General features: G+C 41.9%; 1 protein-coding gene across 6 annotated transcripts in view; it reads right to left on the bottom strand.

The window, feature by feature from the left end:
* The window catches only part of EMCN (endomucin), a 43549-nt gene continuing 18373 nt past the window's right edge, over positions 220-25395 (bottom strand). For 3 of the 6 annotated variants that reach the window (XM_021395430.1, XM_021395429.1, XM_021395428.1), the window contains exons 5-12: positions 24715-24837; positions 18008-18070; positions 15595-15660; positions 14170-14265; positions 12695-12719; positions 11579-11640; positions 2948-3015; positions 220-1801 (exon numbers count right to left, since the gene is read on the bottom strand). In XM_021395430.1, coding sequence (XP_021251105.1) covers positions 1796-1801; positions 2948-3015; positions 11579-11640; positions 12695-12719; positions 14170-14265; positions 15595-15660; positions 18008-18070; positions 24715-24837 — 509 coding nt within the window. In that variant the 3' untranslated portion in view covers positions 220-1795. Of the gene's footprint in view, positions 1802-2947; positions 3016-7053; positions 7115-7204; positions 7335-11578; positions 11641-12694; positions 12720-14169; positions 14266-15594; positions 15661-18007; positions 18071-24714; positions 24838-25395 lie in introns of all 6 variants that reach the window. The other 3 variants (XR_002438178.1, XR_002438177.1, XM_021395431.1) reach the window with 3 other exon arrangements.

The following is a 25395-nucleotide window of genomic DNA, read 5'->3' on the forward strand; positions in this document are numbered from 1 at the left end:
ATGTGCTCAGCTCACTCTGTGCCACAGCAGTGCAGCACAGTGGCCAACTCTGGTGCTAGGCACAGGTAATGAACTGCATTTCTGCAAAGAGAAAAAGAAGAGCCTTTTAATTAAAGATAATAACTTTTAATAGGAAGTTGTTTTCTCTTCTTGACACATCGTGGAAGTACTGAACAAATTTTACACATACACATATTTTTTCATAATGTTTCTCTGCTCTTTTCTACTGTCCTCTCAGTAGTATGCAACATGCTACAAAAATATTTTTCTAAAATCAACATGAAAATGCACAATGATTGCCTTCTTTTTTCATTGGAAACTTCAGCAATCAGGAATCTGAGTAGGTGCAGATGATATCTGGTGTATTTTAGGCAACCTGACCTTCCTAAAGCAGGTACACAGCTCTGCTCTGGAGCAACCCAAGTGATCCAGGGGCACCCGAACAGACCATAGATGTTCAGCTGCAGCATGGAGCGCCCTTGTTCATTCCTCAACTTTTACAAAACTTCATCAGAATTTCTCTTGGCGCTACTAAGACACAGGATTAGATCCATCACAGATGAAATAAGAGCAATGGTCAAAAGTAGGGAAATGAATGCTTTATCTTTGTGTATAAATATGAACTAAAAAATCCATTCAATCTCTTGCCATACTGCTAGTTAAGTTTTCTTACCCCACAGAGGGAAATTGGAGAGAGAAGTTTCCTCATGAGCATTGTATCAATGGTATCACAACTCAAATTGCTGGCCTGGCTCTCAGCCCCACACTTACACCAATTGTCTCCTTTCCTTTCCCCCTTACAACGATGGAGCTTCTCAGCACACTGCCGGACTGAGGATGAGCAGATGCTCACATTAATAAAATTTTCTAGCATTTACAGTTCTAGCAGAGTAGGATACATGTAGGTAGAAGCACTACTTGATATTTTTGCAGCATCAGCTCTGTACAAATTAAGCATCTGTAATCATCACTTGAAACACTCCTTAAACTTCCAGAGTTATTCGGTAGCCAACAGGAATCCCGTGTAGTACTCCAAATATAGGGTTCAGCTGCAGAATTGCTTTTCCTGCTGATCCCCACCATGCACCTCAGCTTGCAGACGAGTCATTCACAGCATGCACAATGCAGTGGTTAGCCAAGAAACAGGAGAAAATTAACTGTGTTGCCTGCCACATTACAAAGACCATATTCAGCAATTTATAGAACTTCAAAAAACAAAACAAAACCACCAACCTCAGTGCAAGGCATATTCCCCCAATTCACAGAAATAAAGCACACGCTTCAGCATTTCACCCAGGCATCCCATCCTGTAAACATTTATGACAAGTAAAGCATATGCTACAGTAAGGAGTCTCCAGGAAATCACTGAATTAACTTTCATAGTGGCAGTTGGCCCAGTACTGTTTCAAGGATCAGGCCATGTTTGTATTTTGCTACATACAATTAAAAGAACCCTAAATACCGTAAGTTTAACAAAGTATGCTAACACATTCCTTCCTGTATGTGCAGAAAATTCTTGTAATAATGACTACGCAAACACGTTCTTCAACCTTCTTGAGAGTTTTCCTGCTTCTACTATATGAGAACATAATAAATACATATGATATACCAGTTATTAAGCCATCAAAAAAGCACATCATTCCAGAAGGCACAGGAAGCACTTAAGGCTTAGGAGTCAAGGGCTGGTCATTAGCACAAGTGTCCTGCCTGGCAAAAAGCTTCAGCTGCTCCACAGTTCCCGTGGCATTGCAACCTTGGTGGGATGTTCCTGCACGTTGTGTTAAACCAGGATGCTTCACATCTGAAATGACAACAATATCTCAAGATTATTGTTCCAAGTAAGACTGCTCAGGAATGTAATAGCGGCAGTGAGCAATACAGAGTAAATCCAACATGGAGCAAATAACAGGCACTAAATCCATCATCCAGGAAACTGTCCTGCATCCACACAGAGTCAGCTCTGGGTTTTCAGTAATGTAGGCAACATTACATTCTGATGTTCTAATTCAAGGGACAAGTTCACTTATTTAATCATTGCTGTTGGCATCAGGAAAGCTCAGTTTGGGCACTCCGTGGGGAAATGAGAACAAGCCAGAAAATTCAAAGATGTCTCTTTGTGTTTCTGGTCAATCAGATCTCTCTCAGTGGAGGATGATGGCACATGTTCTAGGGGACTCCATCCTGTGACGGTGTGAGGTTGGGCTTCATCTGGGCCCAACACAGTTGCCTTTGCCCACTCCCTCCCATGATATGCTCTGACACCTATTTTCTCAGGACATCTTTCCCCTTTTCTTCCCCTTTAAGATAGCAACTGTATGGGATACAGACAGACTGTGGTGCTTGGGAAAGCTTCATGCATGAGGGAAAATGCAGCACCCCTATCTTAAACAGCGGATTTCATAGGTGCTCTGATGGTCCTTGCCCTTGTACATGTAACAACTTTGTCCAGCACCTGCCAGTTCTGCATTTTGGCAGTCAAGAAGTTTAAGGCACAATAAAGCATTTCAATAAGAGTACTTGCTTTTGCACAATGTGGAACAGCTACAGCCTTGTCATGAAATCAAAGGCGCTGAATGTATTAGTTCCTTTCTTGTGGACAACTGCCTTAAAAAATCTCCTGCTTCTTTTTGTAATTTCCTTTACAATTTCTAGGAAATTACAACCAGGAAATGAACAGTTAAAGCCAGTCCATGCTAAATCCGTAAAGGTCTACCTGTGCGTGGTGGCAGCTTCTTCAGCTGCCATGGACTTCTGCAGCCTCGGTTTGCCTGGGACTCTTGGTCTGGATGGATTGTGCAAGCTGAGCTTTGTTTAAGACATTTCTCACTTTGTTTTGTATTTTTAACCCTTTTGTTTAGTTATATGGCACAATACTGAGACCAGCAACTGTTACCCAGACTAACAGGTACTATCATTACAGAACATGAGACAAAAGTAAGAAACTTACGTATTTACTGCTGAAGTTTGAAGAGGAATCATCACACTGTCGAGTTTTATTCTTCCCCTGATTCTCTCCTAAGAAAGAGAAAATATGTTTTGCATCAGTTAAACATACAGGGAGAGGACAAAATGAGTCCAGCAGCAGCACATCACTGGCCACTGCATTCACCAGCCTGTCTCCCTGTCAGGCTTAGGCAGCAAAAATTGTCACACAATAGATCCTCATTGCTCCCTGGGTGCTATATAGTGTATTCTCCCTACAGTATGGTCTCAGTGGTGTGTTACTACCACAATAAACTTCACCGAGAAGCACTGAATATTGTTCAACAATAATGTTCTGGAATGTGCTCACTTCCCAAGTGTTCAATTTTGGATAAAATTATTTCAAAACACATTATAAAGTGCTGCTAAGTTAGTGCTTCAGAAGTTCTAATGGTATTAAATTTCAATTAAAAAGGCCTTCAGCAACTACTTCAATAATTCATAGGAAATTTTAAGAGAACAGGAAATTATAAGTTTCTGGTAGAAAGAAAAAAGAAACATTTCAACAAGATTGATATATTTTACCATGGGGAAGATAATATTCACTAGTTGTAATAAATATCAATACTGTGTTATCGGTTGCACTCTCAGCTGGTTGCTCTGCTGGCCTGTGAGGCAGATGTTCATGGAAGGCACATACTTTGCACAGAGCGAAAGCAACACGTCTAAGGACATCTCCCCGGATAAACACCATTGATGTCAATAGGATTTGGATCAGAGCATAAAGTGAGTGAGTCCCATGCTGCTGCAGGGTCCGTCTGGGTTTCCTGGTGCTAAACACCATGGACAGAGTGAGCTGCCATCAACTATTGCTGTGGTCAGTGTCTCCCTGTACTGTCAGTGACTGTCTGATGGGAGGCTCTGGGACTGCAAATGTGTCTGAAGGTATTTGCATTATGGTGTCTACAATAATTAGTGCCAATGAACCACTTGGTGATGAAGACAGAGTGATGATGCACTGAGGAGGAAATAATCACATAGATGTTCCCTGATCAGAAGTAACATGGGTAACAAACAGTTTTAGCTATGTGATTGCAGTATGCCTTGAGACTACACAGAGAGGCATCTAGGACAGTTTTGGAGTTTAATGGCTCAGTGCCTTAATGCTGTGCTAAATATCCAGCTGCAGCACAAAGAGCAAATTAAGAACAACATTCAGGTTAGTTGCAAGTGGGCAGATCTTTTCACTGATCTCAAAATAGCTGCAAGTGACAGAAATAAATTCCAAGGCTGCTGAAAACCAAACTTGCCACCAAAACCATCACTCACTAAAGACTATGGATTAGACCTTGTTTCCCGTGAGGGAAATGAAAACCAAACATCTGTGTTTAGTGTTTTCCTAGAACAGACGATATTTAATCTGACCAAAGGAATTATTTCCCACTCAATTGTGTGGCCAAAGGAGAAAATATGCAGCATGATGGCAGTGCTCAACCAGTGTAGATAGATTACCTGCCTGTTCTGAAGGCTATGATGAGAGAGAAAGGGTGTACAAAAATCGCCAGATACCAAAAACAGTGGAAAATTGTGTTGTATTAATTTTGGGTTATGCATCTAGTGAAGGGTGACACACACAAACTCTAGTGTTGCAAACTAGATGGAAAGTATCAAGAAAGACTTGAACCACCAGCTTGTCGCAGAATTGCTATGCAGCATCTTGCATCTAGTGTCACTTGATTCAATTTTATATGTATTATAGCAATAACTCACTTGTGGTAAGGTACTGGAACATGTTGACAAAAGAAGCTGGAGGTGTTCAGGACCAGGCTGGATGGGGCCCTGGTCTAAGTGGGAGGTGTCCCTGCCCACAGCAGATGGGTTGGAACTACTAGGTGATCTATAAGGTCCCTTCCAAGCCAAACCACTCTCTGATGCTATAACACGTTGAAAGATCACGGCATATTTATCTGTTCTGCTAAGTCGTTGAGTAACCGGGAGATGAAGGGACCCAGCAGAGACTGGATTGTACAGTGACCAAGTGGTGCTGGCTGTGCAGCTATGACTGCAACGCGACCCACGTTACCTGCAGTCCTGCCTCGACTGTGGGGCTTCTCCTGCTGGAGGAGGAGCTGTGAGCTCAGAGAGGTTGGCAGAGGGCAAGGAGAAGCCAACCTCAAATATATCCCGCACTTCTACAAAAACTGAAAAACATGATGCACAGGTTGAGAAAGAGGCCTCTGACAGAATATTTGGAAAATGAAATTAGACTAATACCGACATGTATGTTTTTATGGGCAGGTAACCAATGAATCCTTCTATCAAACCTTTACAGTCTCTCTCATCCTCCAGTGTTGCATCTGCTTGTTGATTTTTGTCTGAAACTGGATTGTAAACACAAATACATAGGCACTGCAAAGTCTTTAAACATTACTGTAATATAACAGATAGAACTGTATTTAAACTGTCTAACTTATTGCCACAGGATGCTGTAGATGCCAAAGGGGATAGGACAAATTAATGGAAGTAAAAGCCACTGAGTACCATTAGAGATACAATCTCTGGTTTAGGAGTGCCCAACTAGGTATGCATCAGTGTGCCTCTGCCCTGTTTCTCATCTTTCCTTGATATCTTGTGCCAGATATTGTCAGAAATGGGGGTTGCATACACACAGCCTCCCATGGTAGCATCCACAGGATACTTCCCCTGTAAACCCAGCTGTGGATTCCCAGAGGAAGCTGGTGGGCTCAGCTCTGGGCACAACAGAATGCACTCTGCACATATCCTACTCCAAGGAGTCACTTTTCAACAGAAGGAGGATGGGAAAGAGAGACTAGGAATTGTTTTGGTCTTTGTAGCTTCTGACTCTTCAGCGTATTTGTTCTGAATGCATGGGAAGTAGACAGCGCACAGATACTGAGGCCTCTGCAAAGCTCAAGGTTTAACCAGGAAAGTAAAAGCACTCCAATGAAAATGCAAGGCTTGCCGATGGATTAAAATTTCACTTGTACAATATTTGTTTTTTTTCTACTCTAACAAACACATTCATTTCTGACTATAATGCATTCTCATGCTAGTATATGTGATTAACTAGTGGGCGTATAGTCAGATGAAATTGCAGATTGTGTAAGATCAGTTTTGAAACCCTGAAACAAACATTTCTTTGTTTTGTCTTTGCAGCAGGCTGTTATGTTAATCCCTCTATTAAAAAAAAATTCTTATTTGATTCAGAATCTGAATATATTGTTTAGAATACACATACACTGTAGAACACAGTGATAAACGAGAGTTAACAGGTCATGTTGTCATGAGTATTAGAAAGATTTTGACCTGGGCAAAGCCAACTCTGACTTTTGTGGGAAGGCTGGAAGGAAAAAAATAAGTTGTACTGCATCTCAGATTACACTGTCTCTAAGAAAGAAATGACTTGCCATGCTATTTCACTATAATATCTGCTGCTGAGAAATCTCTTGTAAGTGGCAATCTGTTTCAAAGCAAAGAATTAAAGCTAGCTTTTCATTCTGAAGAAGAGACCTATTTTTTCATAAAAGTATAAAACTACTTCTGTAGACCCAGTAACGAAAATATTTATCTTGACTATGCAGAACTAAAAGAAAGAGAGGCAACCAGTGATGCAGGAGGGCAGTGCTGAATGGGACCCAGTGCCCAGCTGCACCCATGACCCCCAACACTACCTGCAAACTCCCTTGGCAGGACAGAGGGTGCTCCCCAGGAAAGGAACATCTCAGAAAGCAGCGTGGAAAGCTATCAGATGCTCTGCAGACACAAACATCATCACATCCTCAGCAGCCTCTGATTGTAAGGCTGCTTGGAAAACCCTTGCAAATATACACAGCTCAGAAACTGAGTTAGAAGTGCAACCACAGAAGGAGTTCATGATATTTTTTGTTTTGACTGTAATTCTGCCCCAAATTCTCAGCTGGAATATGTGCAGCCAGAGCTTTGTGGTGTGAGTAAACATACACTGAATCAAGCCATGAGAGGTAAAGAGCTGGGAAAGTTTATTCTTCTGTTTGTATAATGAAAGAAACTACAACTTCAGGTCATTATACAATACAAGGTTAAAAATGTCAAGAATGAGAAAATGAGAAAGAAGGAAAGGGAAGCAGGTACTTGCTCTAACTCTTTGATGGTGGAGTACAGTCTTCTATGAAGCAGCTTCTAGGTTTTCTACCTGATGGGAAAAAAAAAGACAGAATACTACTCATAAAAGATAAAATAAATAAATTAATATCCCCAAATTAGAAAGAACATCAGCTCTTACCACTCACAAGCATACAGCATATTGGCAGGCTGCTCTCTGCTGACCTGCTCTGCTTATCTGGCAAGGGAGATGGGGTTGCAGGGGAAGCTTCAGTAACATAGAGATACTGCTGAATGGATGCACTTGGATCCTAGACAAAATGAGAGAGACATGAAACTATCAGCAGATGCAGAGAAACCCCAGGGTGGGGTCATGCTTTGTACAGCCCAAATCCCTCTGACAGAAGCAGGTTTCCTGGGGTTGAGCCCCTAATGAGGCAAAACCAAAAGTTTCTTACCTCTTTAAAAGCCATAGTCCATGCTTGGATGTGCTCAGCATAAGAGAAACCAAAGAATAATAATCTTCTGCAACAGCTCCAGATTTGTCCCACTATACTACAGCGAAATGAATGATTTGATGTATGAGACAGCATAATTAAACATTCTCAGCCTTTGGAAATTTATGGAAAACAGAGATGAAGATGCCATTATCCGCGTCACGGCACCAAATATCAGGGGGAAGTTCTTAACCAAGAGAGTGGTGAGGTGCTGGAACAGGCTGCCCAGAGAGGTTGCGGATATCCTGTCCCTGGAGGTGTTCAAGGCAAGGATGGATGGGGCCCTGGGCAGCCTGGTTTAGTATTAGATGTGGAGGTTGGCGGCCCTGCCTGTGGCAGGGGGGTTGGAGACTGATGATCCTTGAGGTCCCTTCCAACCCAAGACATTCTATGATTCTATGATCATTCAGCCTCATCATCTCAGAATACCACAGGATTTTCCGCCTCCAAACCCCAACAACACAGTGGGATGTCTCATCACATGCTGAACTTCTTGTGCATTTCCGTGGCCAAAACAATTTCTTCTGCTGAACAAGAATAGGGTTTTTTAACTTGTTCTGTGATGATTTCAGTGCTCAGCCACCATCTGCTGCGATGGCTGGTTAGGAAGAAGTAGCTTTCGGAAGAGGTGCTGATCACATAGGAATGCTAGTTGATCTAAATCCTTGGTTCATTCTATTTTGCGCTGCACTTTCATCAGAGTGCACCTCTACAGATTGATTGATTGCCTTCTCCGGAGTGATTACAATAAGCCAAAGGTCTTTTGCATGCGACAGGCCAGGCCTCTTCTCAAGTATTCATGCTTTCCTGGAATATTTTCTCAGCTTTGCTTATTAGCAACTCTTGAATTTTCGTTTGTGCCCACAGTTGGTGTCTTGGGAAGTCCTAATGCTTCTAAGTACACTGCAAGGACCCTACTCGAGCCACCTTTCATTCCAGGCAGATCACCAAAATATAAGCCACATCAACTTTGGCATGCTTTTAATATCCTCCCACAACATTCGACGCAGAACAGACAACACCTCTGAAAACCAAGAAAGGTATGTCCTAACCTGCTGTCGCAAACAGGCACACATGGATTAGAAAATGCCCTAATGGGTCACCCTATGCTTAGGCACCAAGACTACTCCTAACAACTCCAAAATATTGTCACCTACCACATTCCTGTGAGACCTGATACTGAATAATGAACCAGTGTACTGCACTTAATACATTTTATAATGGGTACTCCAGTCAAAGGCCAGAAAATAAACTTGTCAAATCATTACTCAGGTATCCATATTTCTATCACATATCATTCATATATGTGGAGTAGCTTTACTCCAATTTCTGTTCCTCAGCCTTTCTGTTATTAAGAAATTTCTGTCCCCCAGTATTTTTTGTCATCAATACCTATGCCGGTTTTCAGTGAAATATGCAAACAGGTATGCTTTCAAGATAGGCAATACTTTATCACTAGCACCATGTATGATGGTATTGAGCTCTCAGTCATCACACAAAATCCTTCATCTTATATTAGTAGCAATTTATCTACCACTTGCAAGTCTTTTTGAATCCCAAATAAGAAATATTTTTGCAGGTAGTTTTTTTTGGAGCTCTGTATTGTATAAGATCGTTTATTTTCCCTAGGAAGAGCTGACCTAAATTTGCCTACACACACAACACAGAACGGCTGTAGTAAGTCCTGTACTTGCACATTAGTGCAAAACTTTCAAAACAATTCAGTATCCTAAGCTCTTATATCCAAGCTGAGTTTTCACATAAGTTGCATGTACAGGCACTTATCTTGCATCAGGTGCTGCAGTTTACTGGCAAACGTGCATGAAAAATTCAAAGTGTTTGGTTTTGTCTCCTTGTTTTTTTTTACTTTAGACTGCTTCTTAATAAGTAGTGCCTTAGAGCCCATAGCCATCAGGAACTCATCTTTCTAACAAGAGTTTTTAAAAACAAGAGTGATAAAACTCACTTTTACCTAGTGTCCCTGATGATATTGCTCCATTAAAATACATTACTTCAGTCCAGTCTTAATTTAACACTGTTCTCTTCCTGTATTCTTTCACATTAATTGTAGGTATTTGAAATAATATTTTGATTAAATTTAATTCATCTATGCTTCTGAAAAAGGAGCCCTTCTTTTTCTTTTAATATATGTCAGAAGCTAATTTTTTTTTTTTCAGATTCCCAAGATAGGATTCTTCAGCAGTCAGTGGACCTCTGGAGATCAGCTAAGTCCAGATCAAGATACATGTCCAAGACAGACAGATAAATAGCCTTTTGGACATACATCTCTTTTAACTGACTATGTGCAACTGGCTCAGTTGTTTAGATGTTAAAATGAGACTAAACTCACCACAAGCTTTGATCAGGATATGCCATGCACATCACTGACACAGGGGTTTTCTAGGTTACCTGTCTGAGTTGCTGCTCGTACATATTACATATTTTGTATATGAGATTTTTCTAAACATTTTTGAAACAATTGCACAGTCACAAAATCTTCTGTTTGGAAGAATAGTAGTAAAAATTAAAAAATATAGATTATAATAAAACTTCATTTGAATACACGTGAAAGCAGAACTTTGTTATTTGCATGCTCAGGTTCAGGCGATCAGACAGCCTATTGACAACAGGGAGATGCTAAGGGTCTGGCTGTGAGCCGGAGGCTTTTTCTAAGAGATTTCTCCTATTAGTCAGAAAATTTCATAATTTGGTTTGCACGTGCAACCAGAGGCCACTTGCTTTCTGAACAGTTGAATTCCCCCTTCAGTTGACCTGGCTTTTACGCATCTAGAAAGGAAAACGAACATGTAGAGAAGTGATTGTTTCAGAAGTTGTAAGAGAGACCAGATGAGTCAGGCATTTCCCAGGCTTTGTTGTGCCTGTACAAGAAGTGCTTGCCTTAACCCTGAGATTTTAACAAAACAAGCAAGTCTTATTCACACGGGCAGGCACCCCAACATATTTCAAAATATCTGTATGAGTGAGGAATATTTCTGGAAGGAAACAAGCCTTTCTTTCAGAGTGTTTTTTAATTTTAGAAGTTGAATGTTTCTCCAAAGTTGGGGAAAAAGAGGACTTCAATTTTGGTGAAAGCATGTTTAATTTTGAAACATGTAAAGCTGTTAGAATTCAAGAGAGAGTGGTAGCTGTTTTAAATATGAATTGTATTAATGAGAAGAGGGCAAGAATCTTGTCTTGTAAGTGGCTATGACTCATACCTTCCAATTATAACATGCATACATCACACTTCAGTAAAGAAAAAAATCAAGCATCCTCTGGATGGAAGAAATTCAGACACTTGGTAAGTCAGCAGCTGATTAACAGCACCAGACCTCATCTTGTGAAGGACAATGTGCCTCGGTTCTGCCTCATTTACACTCTGCAAAACACAATAACTGCTGCTGCTGCTGCTGAAGTTACTTTCTTGTTGAAAGTGTCATGAGGGCACAATCAGTCAAAAAATGTCTATGAATCCCAGTCTCAGACTTCACTCAGCTTTCAGAAAGAATGTTATGATTTTAATGCAAACATGCCCACAGCTCCATACCCCTTAAAACAGAGAAAAACATCAATTTGCAAAGACACATACTGTAAAAACACATATTTTCCCAAATCACAAGACTGAATCACAGTCGCTTAAGTGTCAGAGCATTATTTACATCCGTGTTATACAGAATTTCCCAAGGATTTAGAAGAAGAGGAATGCAGCTATCTGAAATGTTAGTGGGGGAAGCAGAAACCTTACAAAATTGGATAAAGTAAGAGAGTGGTGCTCCTGGAGGACTTCTGTAGGGAACAAAAGTAGGACTACACAGCTGACAAAGTGAGTTGCCATATGTTTAACCATAAGAAACATAAGAACAATAACCAAGAGAAGTTTAAATTTTGGACTGCTCTGTTCTTGTACAACCTATAGCTGCCTCCATCTCTTGCTTGTATTGGTGAGATTTTGCACTGTGAGGGAACCCTTGCAGCGACTTCAACCTGAGAGGAAGTGAAGATGGTTTTGCTGTTGGAAATGACATCCCCAAACACACCGACACAGAAGAATCACTCACCAGTCTCAGCAGAAGTTGTCTTCACAGACAGAAGTTTAACACCTTCTTTATCTGACTGTGCCCTGTTGGTGACAGAAGACATGAGGCACAGTGAGCACAAAGCTCTGGCATGCTGCTCAGCTAAGTACTTCTCTAAGATCATGATCTGGAGGCTTGAGATGGTTTTTACAGGGCTTTGTGCATGAGTCTTATTGGTGGCAAACACCATACACCAATGGCTCTGAAAAGATTCCTCTCTTAAAACATGTGATAGATCAGCTAACACAACTATGGGCTCAATTCAGTGCTCCACAGAAGAAGGACATCCATGGGAAAAGAGGGAGATATCTTTTTTTCCCAGCCAATGCAGGGCTTATAGCTGTGTCAGATTGCACGAAGGAGCACCTTAGATTTCAGGAAGGTTGGGGATAGCAAGTAAACCACCTGCCCAAGTGGTTTTGGTCATACAAAACCACATCCAGACCTAACAGCCTTTGGTTTGCATCTTCTAATGGATCTTACTTCATTTCACTCTCCTGCTTATGCCATACCATTTTCACAGAATCACAGAATGTCAGGGATTGGAAGAGACCTTGAAAGATCACCTACTCCAATCTCCCTGCCAGAGCAGAAACACCTAGATTAGGCCTAGATTAGGAATGTGTCCAGGCAAATTCTGAATGTCTCCAGAGAAGGAGACCCCACAACCTCTCTGGGCATTTTAACAGAGGCTGTGCAAATTGGCAGGTGGAGAGAAGATGGGACAGAAGAATATGAAATGATGGGGAACAGGAGAAGAAGAAAGAATAAAAGGAAAGAAAAAAAAAGGGAAGGGAAGGGAAGGAGAAAGGGGAGAAAATAAGTGGGCACAGTATAAGGCATTTATCCTTTTCAAAAGGATCCACTGCAAGACAGTTGCATGTTTCTGTCCATGCTATCATGGGCAACTGCTATCATGCATACAGGTGTACAGTAACTGCAAGCATGTTGCTTTCAGCAACATTGTTCTCTTTGGGCATTAACTGCTTGTTATGTTTAAGCAGAGAAAGACGAGAGAGAATCACATGCAGAATTTGTTGCATTCACAAGTGCCCCCTAACAGATCTCATAGCAATGCAAAGACAAAATTCAACCTACTGTTCAGTACCGTTCTCTTGTCTATCTGAAAAAAGAAAGAGTTAGGGTCATTTGAGCTCAGTTAAGCAAAACACTTAGACACAGCTATTGCTGGTGCTAGCAGAAGGCTTAGTTGTGATTTTGCAGTGTTTAATTAAGTATGTTAAGACAACCAGACTGGATGGTAATTGGCAGTCTTCTAGCTCATCCTCCCAAAAGATCACCATGCTGACAGCGGTTCTTGAGCATGAAACAACTCGTCCAGAAGGCAGGCTGGGGTGACACGGAACAGCCTGTGTGCTGCGGTGGGGTTTGCCCAACTAGCAACATAGCCTGTCATCCCAGTCAGTGAGGAAGGAGCTTCTCTCCAAAATGAAACATCCACCAAATCTGTTTTCTCCTTACACCCAAGTGTGGACAGATGGATGGGGTGTGGCAACTTAGCGTGTGCAAAGCCAGCTCCCATCCACAGATGGACTGCAGATCACTGTCGCTGCCTCCTCTTGTTTTCAAGTGAATTTGCCAGTACTGTGAGTACTGGCATTTGTGTGTGGGGAGGCTGGCAAGAAAACATCCTTCACCTAATGTCTTTACCCTGGAAATTAAGTAATTTCCTAAACAGGCAGCACACCTTCTGCTTTTTGTTTTGTTCTGACTTCCATGCCATTGGCTATGTCGGTTGCAATGCAGTTTGCCTTGCTCTACAGCTTCCACATCCTGCCGTGATTTTGTATACAAAGCCCCAGTGATTTCACCGTTGAGGTTCTGCACAGAACTTCTAACTCATGCCAACTCACAGTCAGGACTCAGAAATGTTTGGTTGTTTTTTCAGTTAATGGAAAATTGCAGTCTCCTGTGGCCAGCTTTGGCAACCCTCTGAAATACCTGGCAAATGAGATTTAATGAAATTACATCCTCATCACCTTAAGTATTTCATGGACAGCAGTGAAATTTATACTGGTTTTAGCTGATCTGTCAAAAGCGACTATTTCTGGAAGTACTGTTTGCTCAGCGGTTTTGTACCCATGCATACACTGTAACCAGAAAATTTTACTCATGCATCAGGTATTTCCTAAAAGAAAGCACTGATGTTTCTTTGCCTTTATTTGGAACAGAGATAAAACGAACATCAAGTGATTGTGCTGAACAGCATCTCCAAACTTATTTTCACCCTCTTTTTCTGCCTGACTGACTGATCATGTTAGTGCAGCTGTTTTTTAGCTCTTTGTAGCTGCAAAAGGCCAAACAAAAATCTTTACGGCATTATATATTCTCAAAAAAATCACAGATATTTTTGCTCCCTCTGTTCTTCCTACTGATTTTGATAATGAAGTGCTGCTTTCCCACTTCAGGTAAAATACTCTGAAATACAAGGCTTCCTATCAAACTACTGCAGCATCTCTAGTTACAGTAATCTAAAAAGCTCCAGAGGCATTTTAATAATAAGCACACAGATATTTTTTCTTCCCTTTGCTCAGAGAAGGTCAACCAAATACCTGGAGTTTTCTTGTGGCACACTCTGTACAAGGCCACCAGCGAGAAGGCGGAGAGGGTAATGACAATCAGGGCAATGACAATGGGCAGGATAACACCTGCAAGAGAGGCAGAACATCATTTTATCACTTACTTGCCTCCGCTCAGGCACTCATGTACCGTGGTGAGAGGCTCCTGGCCCCAGCCCCCTTCACCCCACGGTGCTGCCCTCACCCACTCTCCTGTAGGGTTCAGCACCTGCCCCAGTGGGACCTGTGTAATTCTAATCAATGGCTGCAAGGTTTGCCCCTGGTGTGGCTGGCGTTAAAGGTTTAGAAAAACTCCCCCGTTGCAGAAACATTTTTTTTATACTTGCAATTTTTTTTTTTTTGAAAGAAAGAATCATCTGAAATTCAGTGACTAAAGCGATTATTTCTCTTTTAGCATCGAACACCCAGAAAGATACCAAGGAATTACATAATTCAGTAACATTCCCTGCAGCACTTACAACTATGGATAGAAAATGCAAGATCTCCTTTCTAAATGAGGTCGTTTCTTCCCTTTTATTATTTCCCACCATCTGCCATTTCCTGACAGGTATTTCCCAGCCAAGAAGCAAAAATGAAAGAATTATGTCATGAAGAGAAGCTTTCCTGGGGAAACATCCAAGCCCAGCTTCTCCCCATTTATCTATTTTGCTGGCAGCAATCAGCCACGTTTGGATTTAGCCCCATGTCAATGAGGCTGCAGAGCCTCAGCATCCTCCCTCCTGCCAGCCCCATATTTTGAAATGGCATCTTCACTGATTCTTTATGCAATTAATGTTTAATATTCATATAAATGTGCATCTGCAGAACCAGAGGGAGAACTGAGAAATGAGTTCAGAGTAGAAAAACATCAAACGTATTATGCTGAGCTAGTGCTTTGGGTAGGAAATAGCAGATCTGCAGTTACACTCTTGCCCCAGAGACATGCAATTTTAAAATAAAAATTAAGTAATGTGCACCATGCAAACAACAACTGCTTGAGCAATTCACAGAGGACTCTCTCCTAGTCCTTCTCTCCCCACTCACCCTCCCATGACACTATCGACAACAAATTCATTTAATATATTCATGACAATATATTAATATAATAAGTATTCATAATGGTATGTAAATTATATTTTCACATTTCCATTTGTCTTCTCTTACAGGGTATGACTCTACTCACATTTTTTTTTTATTTTATCACTTTGACTTCAGTCCTTGGGAATAATCATGCTGCTTTCCAGTGGGAGAGATGTCAACTTGCTAAGCTGAGTTAAATTGGTTTCATAAGAGGGTCTATGGCCTGGTACAGACAAATAACACTGCCTAATTTGTTTCTTTGCGACTCCAACCACTCATCTAAAGCCATGTTCATCTACTGAAAACTGAGAAGATGGACAATGAAGTAGGAACACTCACTAGAGTAATGGATAGTATCCTCCAACGCTTTCGTGTTTTCGGAACTGTTTCCAGGACTGCCAAAATCTAGATTTGCAGAAGAAATATTGCTTTCAGGTCAACATGCAAGTACCAGAATTTCTCTAGACAACTTCCCCCACAACCCACAAAAATTACCTTCCCCACACAACTTTGGTGTCGGCAGTTCTGGAGCCATGATGTGCTCCATAGCTGTAAGTCTCCTAAGTAGCACCTGGATAATTTGGCACGAGGGGTGGAAAAGCTTTAGGACAAACTCACACTTTTTATGAACTGTCATACAGCTGTCTTCTCTGGGATCACCTGCTTGCTCACTTACAGCTTATGAGCTACATTTTCACTTTTAGGAGGTTAAGGTACTGGTCAACATTAGCAACTTCTCTTGACAAGCAAGTAAATAAACAAGTGTGTTAAAATAAGACATGCCCTCAAAAGATGAAGAACCAAAATATCTCATTGCTAATAATAAAAAACACTAATGGTAGGTGAAGAAGTCCAAAGAGGGGTAATACAAGTAGCTGGACATTTTCTTGACGGTTGAGTGTAACAATGGGATGTGTGTGCATGCTCTGCCACATTTGGGGAGAGCAGGGACTGTCAGAGCTTCTGGGGCATTTTTAAGAGGAATGCTGAGTGGAATGCATTTCTGCTTTCAGGTGCTAATCTGAACTGGAGTTGGGTATCAGCTTCCCAAGGTATCCATCAAAATTGTAATGCAAGGCAGACAGCTCCTGTCGCTCATGCAATGAAACTAGTGTGGTTCCATTGCTCTTCCAAAGAACAGAAGGGGCTCAGCTTGGTGGGTGAAAGCTGTGACATTAACTGAGCCACGACAATAAACTCCTCAGGGCCATTTTGAGGGCTAAAATACAATTTTGATTTGCTAAACTTCCAAAGGACAGGCCCATCTGTTTTAAAGAATTTTTCACGTAGGCAACATTTGTAACTCTCATCTGCTGAATTAGAGTAACCAACAGTGTCTAATGGTCCCAAGTCTGTAGGACTCCTTCTTTCTCCATTGATTTGGAACTCGGGTCCGGTACTTTTAAATGTTTTGGTGATCATTTTGTCTCCATTATTCTCCTTTTGCCCATATTCCCATGCTCATAACATTCTGATCCGCTCCAACATGTAAGAGCATGTTGTCTCCTCGTGTAAGGGAAGTAAAACAGAGAAAAGCCAGGGGCCAGCTTTTCCAGTGGAGATACTAGTATACTGGTTTTCCAGATACCTACAAGCCAGGTGATTCTAACTTAAAACACCGGGTGGATGTAGTATGGTGCCTACACAATATAGCCCGAACTGAGGCATTTAGATGTTATATACAGGAAACCATCACTGCCTGAGACCCTTGTCCCTGAAAATCCTAAAATCCGCGTTTCTTTAAAGTCCTCTCTCCTGTGGTGCCTGTCTGCTGAAGGGTGATAATGTGAGGCCATCATGAAGTAATAGAAATAATTCTTATGAATTCATGATTCTATGTGATTGCTTTGGATTTCCCAGGGAAATACAACTGTCCTTTTCACTACCCTATATGATAAACTGCAAGATATACAGGGCAGGCAGGCAATTATCATAGCAGTGAGTTATTCTGGGTACTGACTGAAAATGTCAACAGAAACAAACTACACTGAGAAATGTGAATGTGTGTCCCTGAACTTGTGCAGTATCTCCTCAGGAGAAAAATGGAGAATTCAAAGGCATTGGGTATCTTCCTACCTGTCTATTAGATGACCAAGATGTGAGTAACATAGAGAAGACAAACCCACAGGGTTAGTCTTGTAACTACATGTGGCTATCACTGAGGAAAACAGTAGCTAAAAGGAAGCACTGTTGAATGAGTGAAATGGATTAAGGAATTAAAAACATTTACTCAGTTATCAACATTATCCACTGAAGTTTCCTCACAAGTCAGCCCACCCCTTCCACTTTCAAGAAATGGAATCTGGAAGATGTTTTCCAGCACAACTCATTACAACAACAGACCCATCATGGTAACAGGTGGGACAGGCTGCTGGCGACAGCAGCTAGAGGTGCAAGGAGCAGTGCAGAAATGACTGCTTCCTGACAAGAGCAAGGGAAGGGAAATAGGACAACTCACTTTCACTGGCACAGGAAGACTTTGCCTTACTCTGGGATCTGTTGCTTCTAACCACAGGACAAAGAAGGAGAGCCACTGACAAGACCTAGCTCCTTGGTGAACACTGTTTCTGTATTAATTGCCTATTGCACCTTTCAGTATTCTGCCACTCTGTTTGCTTTGAAACATCTCCTGGTACCACATGGCATTCAGCTGCATTCACTGCAAAGTTACACACTGCAACTACTTGAGCATCTCTTGTCTCCTTCTCTGTACCATGTTTCAGGTTGCGCCTGAGGTTCCACTTCCACCTACCGTCTGCTTTCCCAAATATTTCCTTTCCCTCTTTTTTTATTGCCGGGGTGCTCACAGAAAGTTCTGAAAGAAAATGAAAGGAACAGAGTTGTTATTAACTCGTTTAGAGATCCTTGCAAAAAGGAATGCAAGGAGGGTCTTCACATTGTACAAACTGGCAGATTCCAGTGATGAGCTTGGTAACTGGACAAGAAACTCAGACAATTCTGAATTAACTGATACACTCCTCAAAAACATTCCTCGTGCCAAAGCCAAATAAGTGCCCTGGGGCAAAGATATGGTATTTAACTGACAAATAACTTCTGTAAGAAAAGAAACTCAAATGCCTAACTGAGTCACATCTTCAAGTGTTGCTACCTCTCAGTAACAAATCTACATTAATTACCCTAGTGCTTGTGGCTAGCAGACTGCTGAACAGTGGGAATGAGGCCTTAGTAGTGAAGAAGAACTGGACCTTGCAGTGTCTTGTGCACAAAACTTATGGTCTTGCTGCTGGCAGCATCCTCCTTTCCATTCAGAAGATTTGGGTGCAGAACACCATGTTAGCATGCTGCTTGCCTGTATCAAGGCTGAGGCATGCTTGAACACTACAAAGGCTGTGAATATTTCACATCTGGAGCCTAGAGAAACCTAACTCCCACAGTGACTTTATTGCCTTACATTAAGTCTCTCCCACAATCAGTCTGAAGCCAAAAGAAGCCAGACACCTAACTCATCCCTGTCTTTGAAAACATCCATCTTTGTGAAGTGGCAGCACAACACCTCTGTGCTTGCCTGAGGCCAGCGGGGGGCATGGCTTGGGGATGCTTCTCACTGAGTTGTTGGAGCTGCCATGGAAGAACATCCCCTAGGTGCTATGTCCTCAGCAGTTCCTCCTTACTTTGAGTTGTAGTTTCACAGCACCATAAAACCCCCTCCAGCCTCCTCCAGGGCTGGTTCCTGGCACATCACCCATGAGGAACGTGGCTCATCCAATTCATCCTGAGAGCTCCTCAGGAGGATGTATCCCACCATGGTGCTTCCTGTGCTTTGTAGAGACAGCTCTTGCAAGAGGAGCTGCAATGTAGATTAAAGACGTTATTCTACTACTGTGAATGTTTGTTCACAGTAATACGGCTGCTGTTGTTTCTCCTCCTCTCTACACTCAATTAAAAACAGAGATCACTTGAGCCACTGGCATGCAAACAGTCATTTTTGCTAGTAATATATGTGACAGAGCTTTAATGACACCTTAATCGCAAACATGCAAGAAAAGTTGAAAAGCCAAGTACTTCAAGTCAGCAATGAGAGCTCTTCTTGAACATACTAAATAGTGGCAATGCTAGGTAATCCTGAGGGCACACAGTTATTGCATACTGGCTGATAAAAATTCAGAAGAGATGTTTTTCCTAAGCTATTTACCATCTTGTCTATTCATCTGCACAGTGTCACCATGCTCAGGGAGGATCTCTGTGATGGCTCATTAGGTGACTTTTACTGCATGTTTGGGCAACATGAATGACAAGAGCCAAGGAAAGACTTTCGGGAAGTTAATAGCTCTCCTGTCAAACAGAAGTGCACAGAAAGCCACAGGACACCCACCTGCATCAAGGGAACATCCAAATGCGATATGATCAGTTGTTACCTGAACCCTGTCTTTCTTACAGAGTGAGAGCCCATGGAAAAAAATGTGAGCACTCAACAACATTTGAACACAAATAAAATGATGTGGACATTCATGGAAACATGCAGAGGATCTTGTCAAGTATTTCAGGTAGGTCATGTCCCTATAAAACACCAAGCCTTGCCCTCCCCCTTCTAAGGGGAGCTGAACTTTCCTAAGAAAAACTCCGAAGATGTCAACGTAACATTTCTCCTTATCTTCACTTTTGTAAACAAAGTGAACTATCTTGGCTCAGAAAGCAAATTTTCTGATGGCAGAGTTGGGCGCTGCTCTTCTAGGGGAGGAGGACAGAAAGGCAGGCAGCCCTTTGCTTGCTTCAGTGTTGGTTGTATTGTTCTGGCCATCTGCTTGGCCCCTACCACATCCCTGAGGCTGTGAGCTGGGGGTGCGGGTTCTGCCTAAAATATCCAGGAAGATTTCCAAGACTCGTCACAAGAATTGAGGTGTACAACACTGGCTGTATGGTAAGGAGGACAAAGATAAAGAGGCTGGTGTATGAGCAGGTGATCTGACAACACCTGCCTGAGCAATGGCAGCACTGGTGAGAAGGCTGACAGATGGAGAGGAGCACCAGCAGCTCACCTCTCCCAGAGCTTTGCTACCTGAACAGCCTGTGCGCCCTGCAGCTTACTGCTTCTGCTTTTGGAGGGTAGCCACATGGAGCTACGCTCGCTGGCAAAACAAGTGAATAAATTTGGCTGATTACTCAGAGGGGATACCACAAGATAAATCACAGCAAAATTAAGAACCTTAAAACATCCTCCTTGCTCTGACCGTGCTGTTGTTCTGCAATTGTGTTAGCTGAGGCTTCATTATGTTTTCCATCTCTCTGACGCTTCAATTTGTGTCTCTCTCTGTGCGGAGAAGCTAAAGCTATGGTGGGCATTTTCACTTAATACCACTATCCAGCTTTCCTGGACAGTTTATGTACAGAAAGAGCCAAACCCTCCTTGTCTTACTCCTAAGGTTCTTTCTCAGTGAGACATCTCTGTGAATCAGGTAAGTAGGATTTATAATTTGAGGAGTGCATTGATAGACGCAGCAAGCTGATTCTCTTGCCAGCTTATTATAATAGATTTTCTGATCTTACCAGCCTACTGGATGGACTTAAACTCATCCCACATTATGGATTTTTTGTTGTTCAGGTCACAGAATAAAAAGCCAACTTGCAGATCCTCAGAGGAATTTAGACTCCAACAGATCCATTAAATCTCCACTTCTTCACAAATTAAACAAAAGGAGAAAATGAAATATTAACAAGCAATCCTTTGTGGAGGTGGAGCAGGGGTAGGAGGCATATGATACATGACAGCCAAAGTTGAAGAAGCGTAGCATGTCGGTTGCTCTCTTTGCTAAAAACAGCTCCTCTTCCCTCCCCCAACCTAGGTGAGCCCCACTCAGCCCCTCCTCCGCAGCTGCTGGCTTCAATCCTCTGTGATACAGTGATGCTGCTCTCTGATGTTTCTCCAAGCTCTTGCACAGGCTCCCCCCACTCGTTTCAGTTCTCTCCAACTCTCTGTGGCACTTCTCCCACTCCCTGATCTTTTGATACGACAGATTAGAAATTTCCCTTCAAAATGTATTTTCTTTTTTTTTTCTTTCTTTTTTTTTTCCCCCTGCAGTAAGAAAGGGGTTTTTCATTAAAATGACATTTTTTTTTTCAAATGGAAAATGGTCTCAAAGCTAAATATATTCTTTTTGTTTGAGATTAATCAGCTGAATTATTGTTGAGAAAACCAAATAGAAATGTTCATTTCTGGGTGAATTTCACATTAATTTGTTTTCCCACACAGAAGATATGGCTTGGGTGCCTTCAGCTTTTAAGCTCTGTGATCCCCTGAGGGCTGCAGCACGAGCCCATTGCACACACCACCCCTGTTCCAGTGAACAAAAGGTATCCAGACCCTATAGAAGATGAAATTTCACAGTGCTGCAAAGAAAGAATCTCACGGCAGCAAGAGTCAGCATTTCCTCTAGTCTCAGTACAGCCTGAAACAACTGACTTCATGCTTGCATTGCCTGAAAAGTTACTAGGGTGCAGCCTATGGCACCCCTTGGCCTTGAGCAACTGCACATAGAAAGAGAAATCTGCTTATAGGGAATCAGATTATTTTTTTTTTTCCTGAAGACTTTAATGAACAAAGAGAATATGGAGCAAAAATGGTCTAAAGGTGCACCCATCCTAACTCACTGGAGTGTGGAATGGGACTTCATGAATATTTAAGCTGCGAGAAAGCAGCAAGGAGCCGGTCCTGTGTGGAGGCAGGAAAGGTGCAAGGATGAAATCCCAGTGAGGGAGGAAGTGATTTTGAAATGGCAGTATTATGGGAACTCAGTGTACTGGCTATGCCAGGGACCTAGGCTGAGTCCCCCAGGACAGATGGGCCCTTCCTTCCTCAGCCAGGAAATTACAGTGCTGGCTCCTTGGGTAGTCCCTGAGCTAAAGATTTATTGGCTTTACACCACAGTGAGGTGAGTAAGATGATGACTGTCACAAATAGATGCAGGAAAGGATGTTAACCTTTTTGGGTATGTTTTAAACAAAAAGAGCAATTGTACAAATAATATTTCAGATAATTCAATAGATAGAGTCCACAGACATACATGTGTTACAATTTCATTTTAACCTGGTCAATTTGCCTGTGAGAGAGAATCTTTCATTCAAAACACTGTAATTTATTGCTTTATTGCAGTGTACCAATGGTAAGATTCCCACACTGAGTCTGCATCTGCCAAAAGACATAAAATGTAACAGGATAGCAATAGAATCACAGAATGGTTTTGGTTGGAAGGGATCCTAAAGATCAACCAGTTCCAAGTCCCTGCCACGGTCAGGGTTGCCACTCACTAGATCAGGCTGCCCAGGGCCCCATCCAACCTGGCCTTGAATGCTTCCAGGAATGGGGCATCCACAACTTCTCTGGGCAGCCTGTGCCAGTGCCTCACTACCCTCTGAGTGAAAAATTTTCTCCTATTATCTAATCTAAATCTTCCCTCTTTTAGTTTTAAACCATTCCCTCTTGTTCTATCACTATCAGACTGTGAAAGTTGGTCTTCATCTTGTTTATAAGATCCTTTTAAGCACTGGACCACAATGAGGTCTCCCCAGAACATTCTCTTCTCCAAGCTAAACAAGCTCACCTCCCTCAACTTTTCTTCATAGCAGAGGAGCTCCAGCTCTCTGATCATCTGTGTGGCCCTCCTCTGGACCCTCTCCAACAGCTCTATGTCTTTCTTATGCTGAGGACTCCAGACCTGAACTCTGTTCTCCAGACAGGGCCTCACCAGGGCAGAGTAGAGGGAGACAATAACCACCCTTGCCCTGCTGGCCACCCCTTTTTGATGCAGCTCAGGATACTGTTGGCCTTCCAGTCTGGAAGAGCACACTGCTGGCTCATATCCAGCTTTTTGTCCACCAGGACCTCCACGTCCTTTTCCAGAGCTTCTCTCAATGAATTCTTCTCCCATATCACTCATGTCTGGGATTATCCCAACCTCAATGCACTTGGTCTTGTTGAACTTCATATGGTTCAAGTGGCCCCATTTTCAAGTTTTTCCAGGTCCCTCTGGATGGCATCTCTTCCTTTTATTGTGTCAGCTGCATCACTCAACTTGGTGTCATCTGCAAACTTGCTGAGGATGCACTTGATCCCACTATCTATGTAACTGATAAAAATTTTGAAGAGCACTGGTCCCAAGACGGACACTTGGGGGGACACCAGAGCCATTGATTACAATCCTCTGGCTGTGGCTATCCAGTCAATTCCTTATCCACTGTATAGACCACTCTTCAGATCCATCTCTCTCTAATACAGAGATAAGGATGTCCTGTGATCCTAGCTCAAAGATCTTACAGAAGTCCAGGTAGACGACATTGGTCTGTCATCTGTTGTTATCTGAGGCATCATAGAAGGGCACCAGGTTGGTCAGGCACAATTTGTCCTTGGTGAAGCTGTGCTGGCTGTCTCAAATAATCCCTTTGTATTGCATGAGCCTTAACATTTCTTCCAGGAGTAAATACAACTCACAATATATGTATTATGGGGAATAGGTTTATTAAAGTAATTAATGACTCCTGTCTAAATTAATGGCCATAGCTTAAAAATGAAAAAAAATCTCAACATCCCTAAAACACTTCTCAGCATTTCAGCATGTACTCAGCATATGATATTACTATACATGCCTATCCAATCCCATCCTCTATGAGAAGAATCACAGTAAACACCCATTCACCATACTAAGTTTTAGCACAACAAAACATTACTGAGCACTCGGTTATCTGCTGCAAACACAGTCCGGGGAATTATAAAGAGTCTCTTATCCCTCTGGAAATGTTAAACATTAATAATAATTGGGAAATGCTAACATAGTCAATGTCCTTATTGGGCTTATGTATGTGTAGCTCAGAGTATTGAGTAAAAGCTCAAGAGACCTTGAGAAAACCTAAGTGATTCTTCAAAATCTAGGAAAATTAAGCCTGCTAGAAATGTAATAAATGATCACTCTCATTACCTGGCATCTACATTTGCCAGAGTTTCTTAGTGGGTAAATGCAACAAAACATACTCAGAAAAACAATAAAGGTAGACAGGCATTGGGAAGGACTGATATCTTTTTGACCTTGCATGTGACTGTGTTGTAGTTTGAACAGTGTTGTTTAATTTGGTCATATGCCTTAGCTTGCTGTACAGATTTATTAACAATTGTAAAAATTATAGCTGTTTTCTTCTTTGCTTTGCAGCCAGAGAATTTATCTCAATGACCTCCTCTGGCAGTCAGTGCTACACAATGACCACATACAGCATATATAAAGTTTGTATTATCTTAATTTATATCCTTTTGTAATGACATTGAGTTTCCTATGAATCTTTTGAAGTTTATCCATCACTTATAACTTCACAGCAGGGTGACATTGTACCCTGCATGAATAAAGAGGCAGATCTCATTCTGTGACAATGCATGATATATAAAGAAGAGATTTAAAATCTTTTGCATCTTTTGAACTATTTGTATAGGAAGATGAAGTGTATGTTTTCAAGACATACTTGAGGTTCCAGGAGCAGTAGTGTTTTCTTGTAAAGAGGCTGTAGGAGACAAAGTCCTTGTCTTAGCAGTTGTAGCACTCGAACTCTCATTTTGTGTGGACTGTGTTCCATTCACTTGTGAAGCTGGAAACAAGACAGACATTTGGGTAAGATACACCAGAAGAAGGGTTGCCTCAGATCCTGAGCTATCCCCCCTCACCATCATGGAGGATAGTTCAGGTCAGAAAGCACTGTGCCTTCAGGTAAACCCTTGTCAGAGTTGAGCCATCCCTATGAGGTTGTTAGGACTGGCATAGTTTAGGCATCTTTAAAGAGCATCCTTAGCATCCAACAGCCTCACGCCTGTGCCAGAAGACAACACTGACTTTGGTGACCAGGTTGACAGGGTAGATAGCTTCCTGCTTTCTATCCCTTACCTTCATTTAAAATAAATAATAAATCAAATACAAGCTTCTGCCACAACTGTCACATAATGGTAATGGGATACTTTATAAAGTTCTAAGGATTGTAATTAAGTGCAGAGTTAATTACTTCATTCTCTGCTGTTAAGGACTGAGAAATAATATATCCCTGAAAATTAGCATATGAAAAATTTAAGTGCCTTTTTGCTGCCCTTCCTCACAGTCAGTAGAGGATTGAGGCCATCTGCGCCCTGAGATTTGCTGTCCAGGGTGAGTCTGA

The sequence above is a fragment of the Numida meleagris genome, chromosome 4 (assembly GCF_002078875.1).
Source record: "Numida meleagris isolate 19003 breed g44 Domestic line chromosome 4, NumMel1.0, whole genome shotgun sequence".
Lineage (NCBI taxonomy): Eukaryota > Metazoa > Chordata > Aves > Galliformes > Numididae > Numida > Numida meleagris.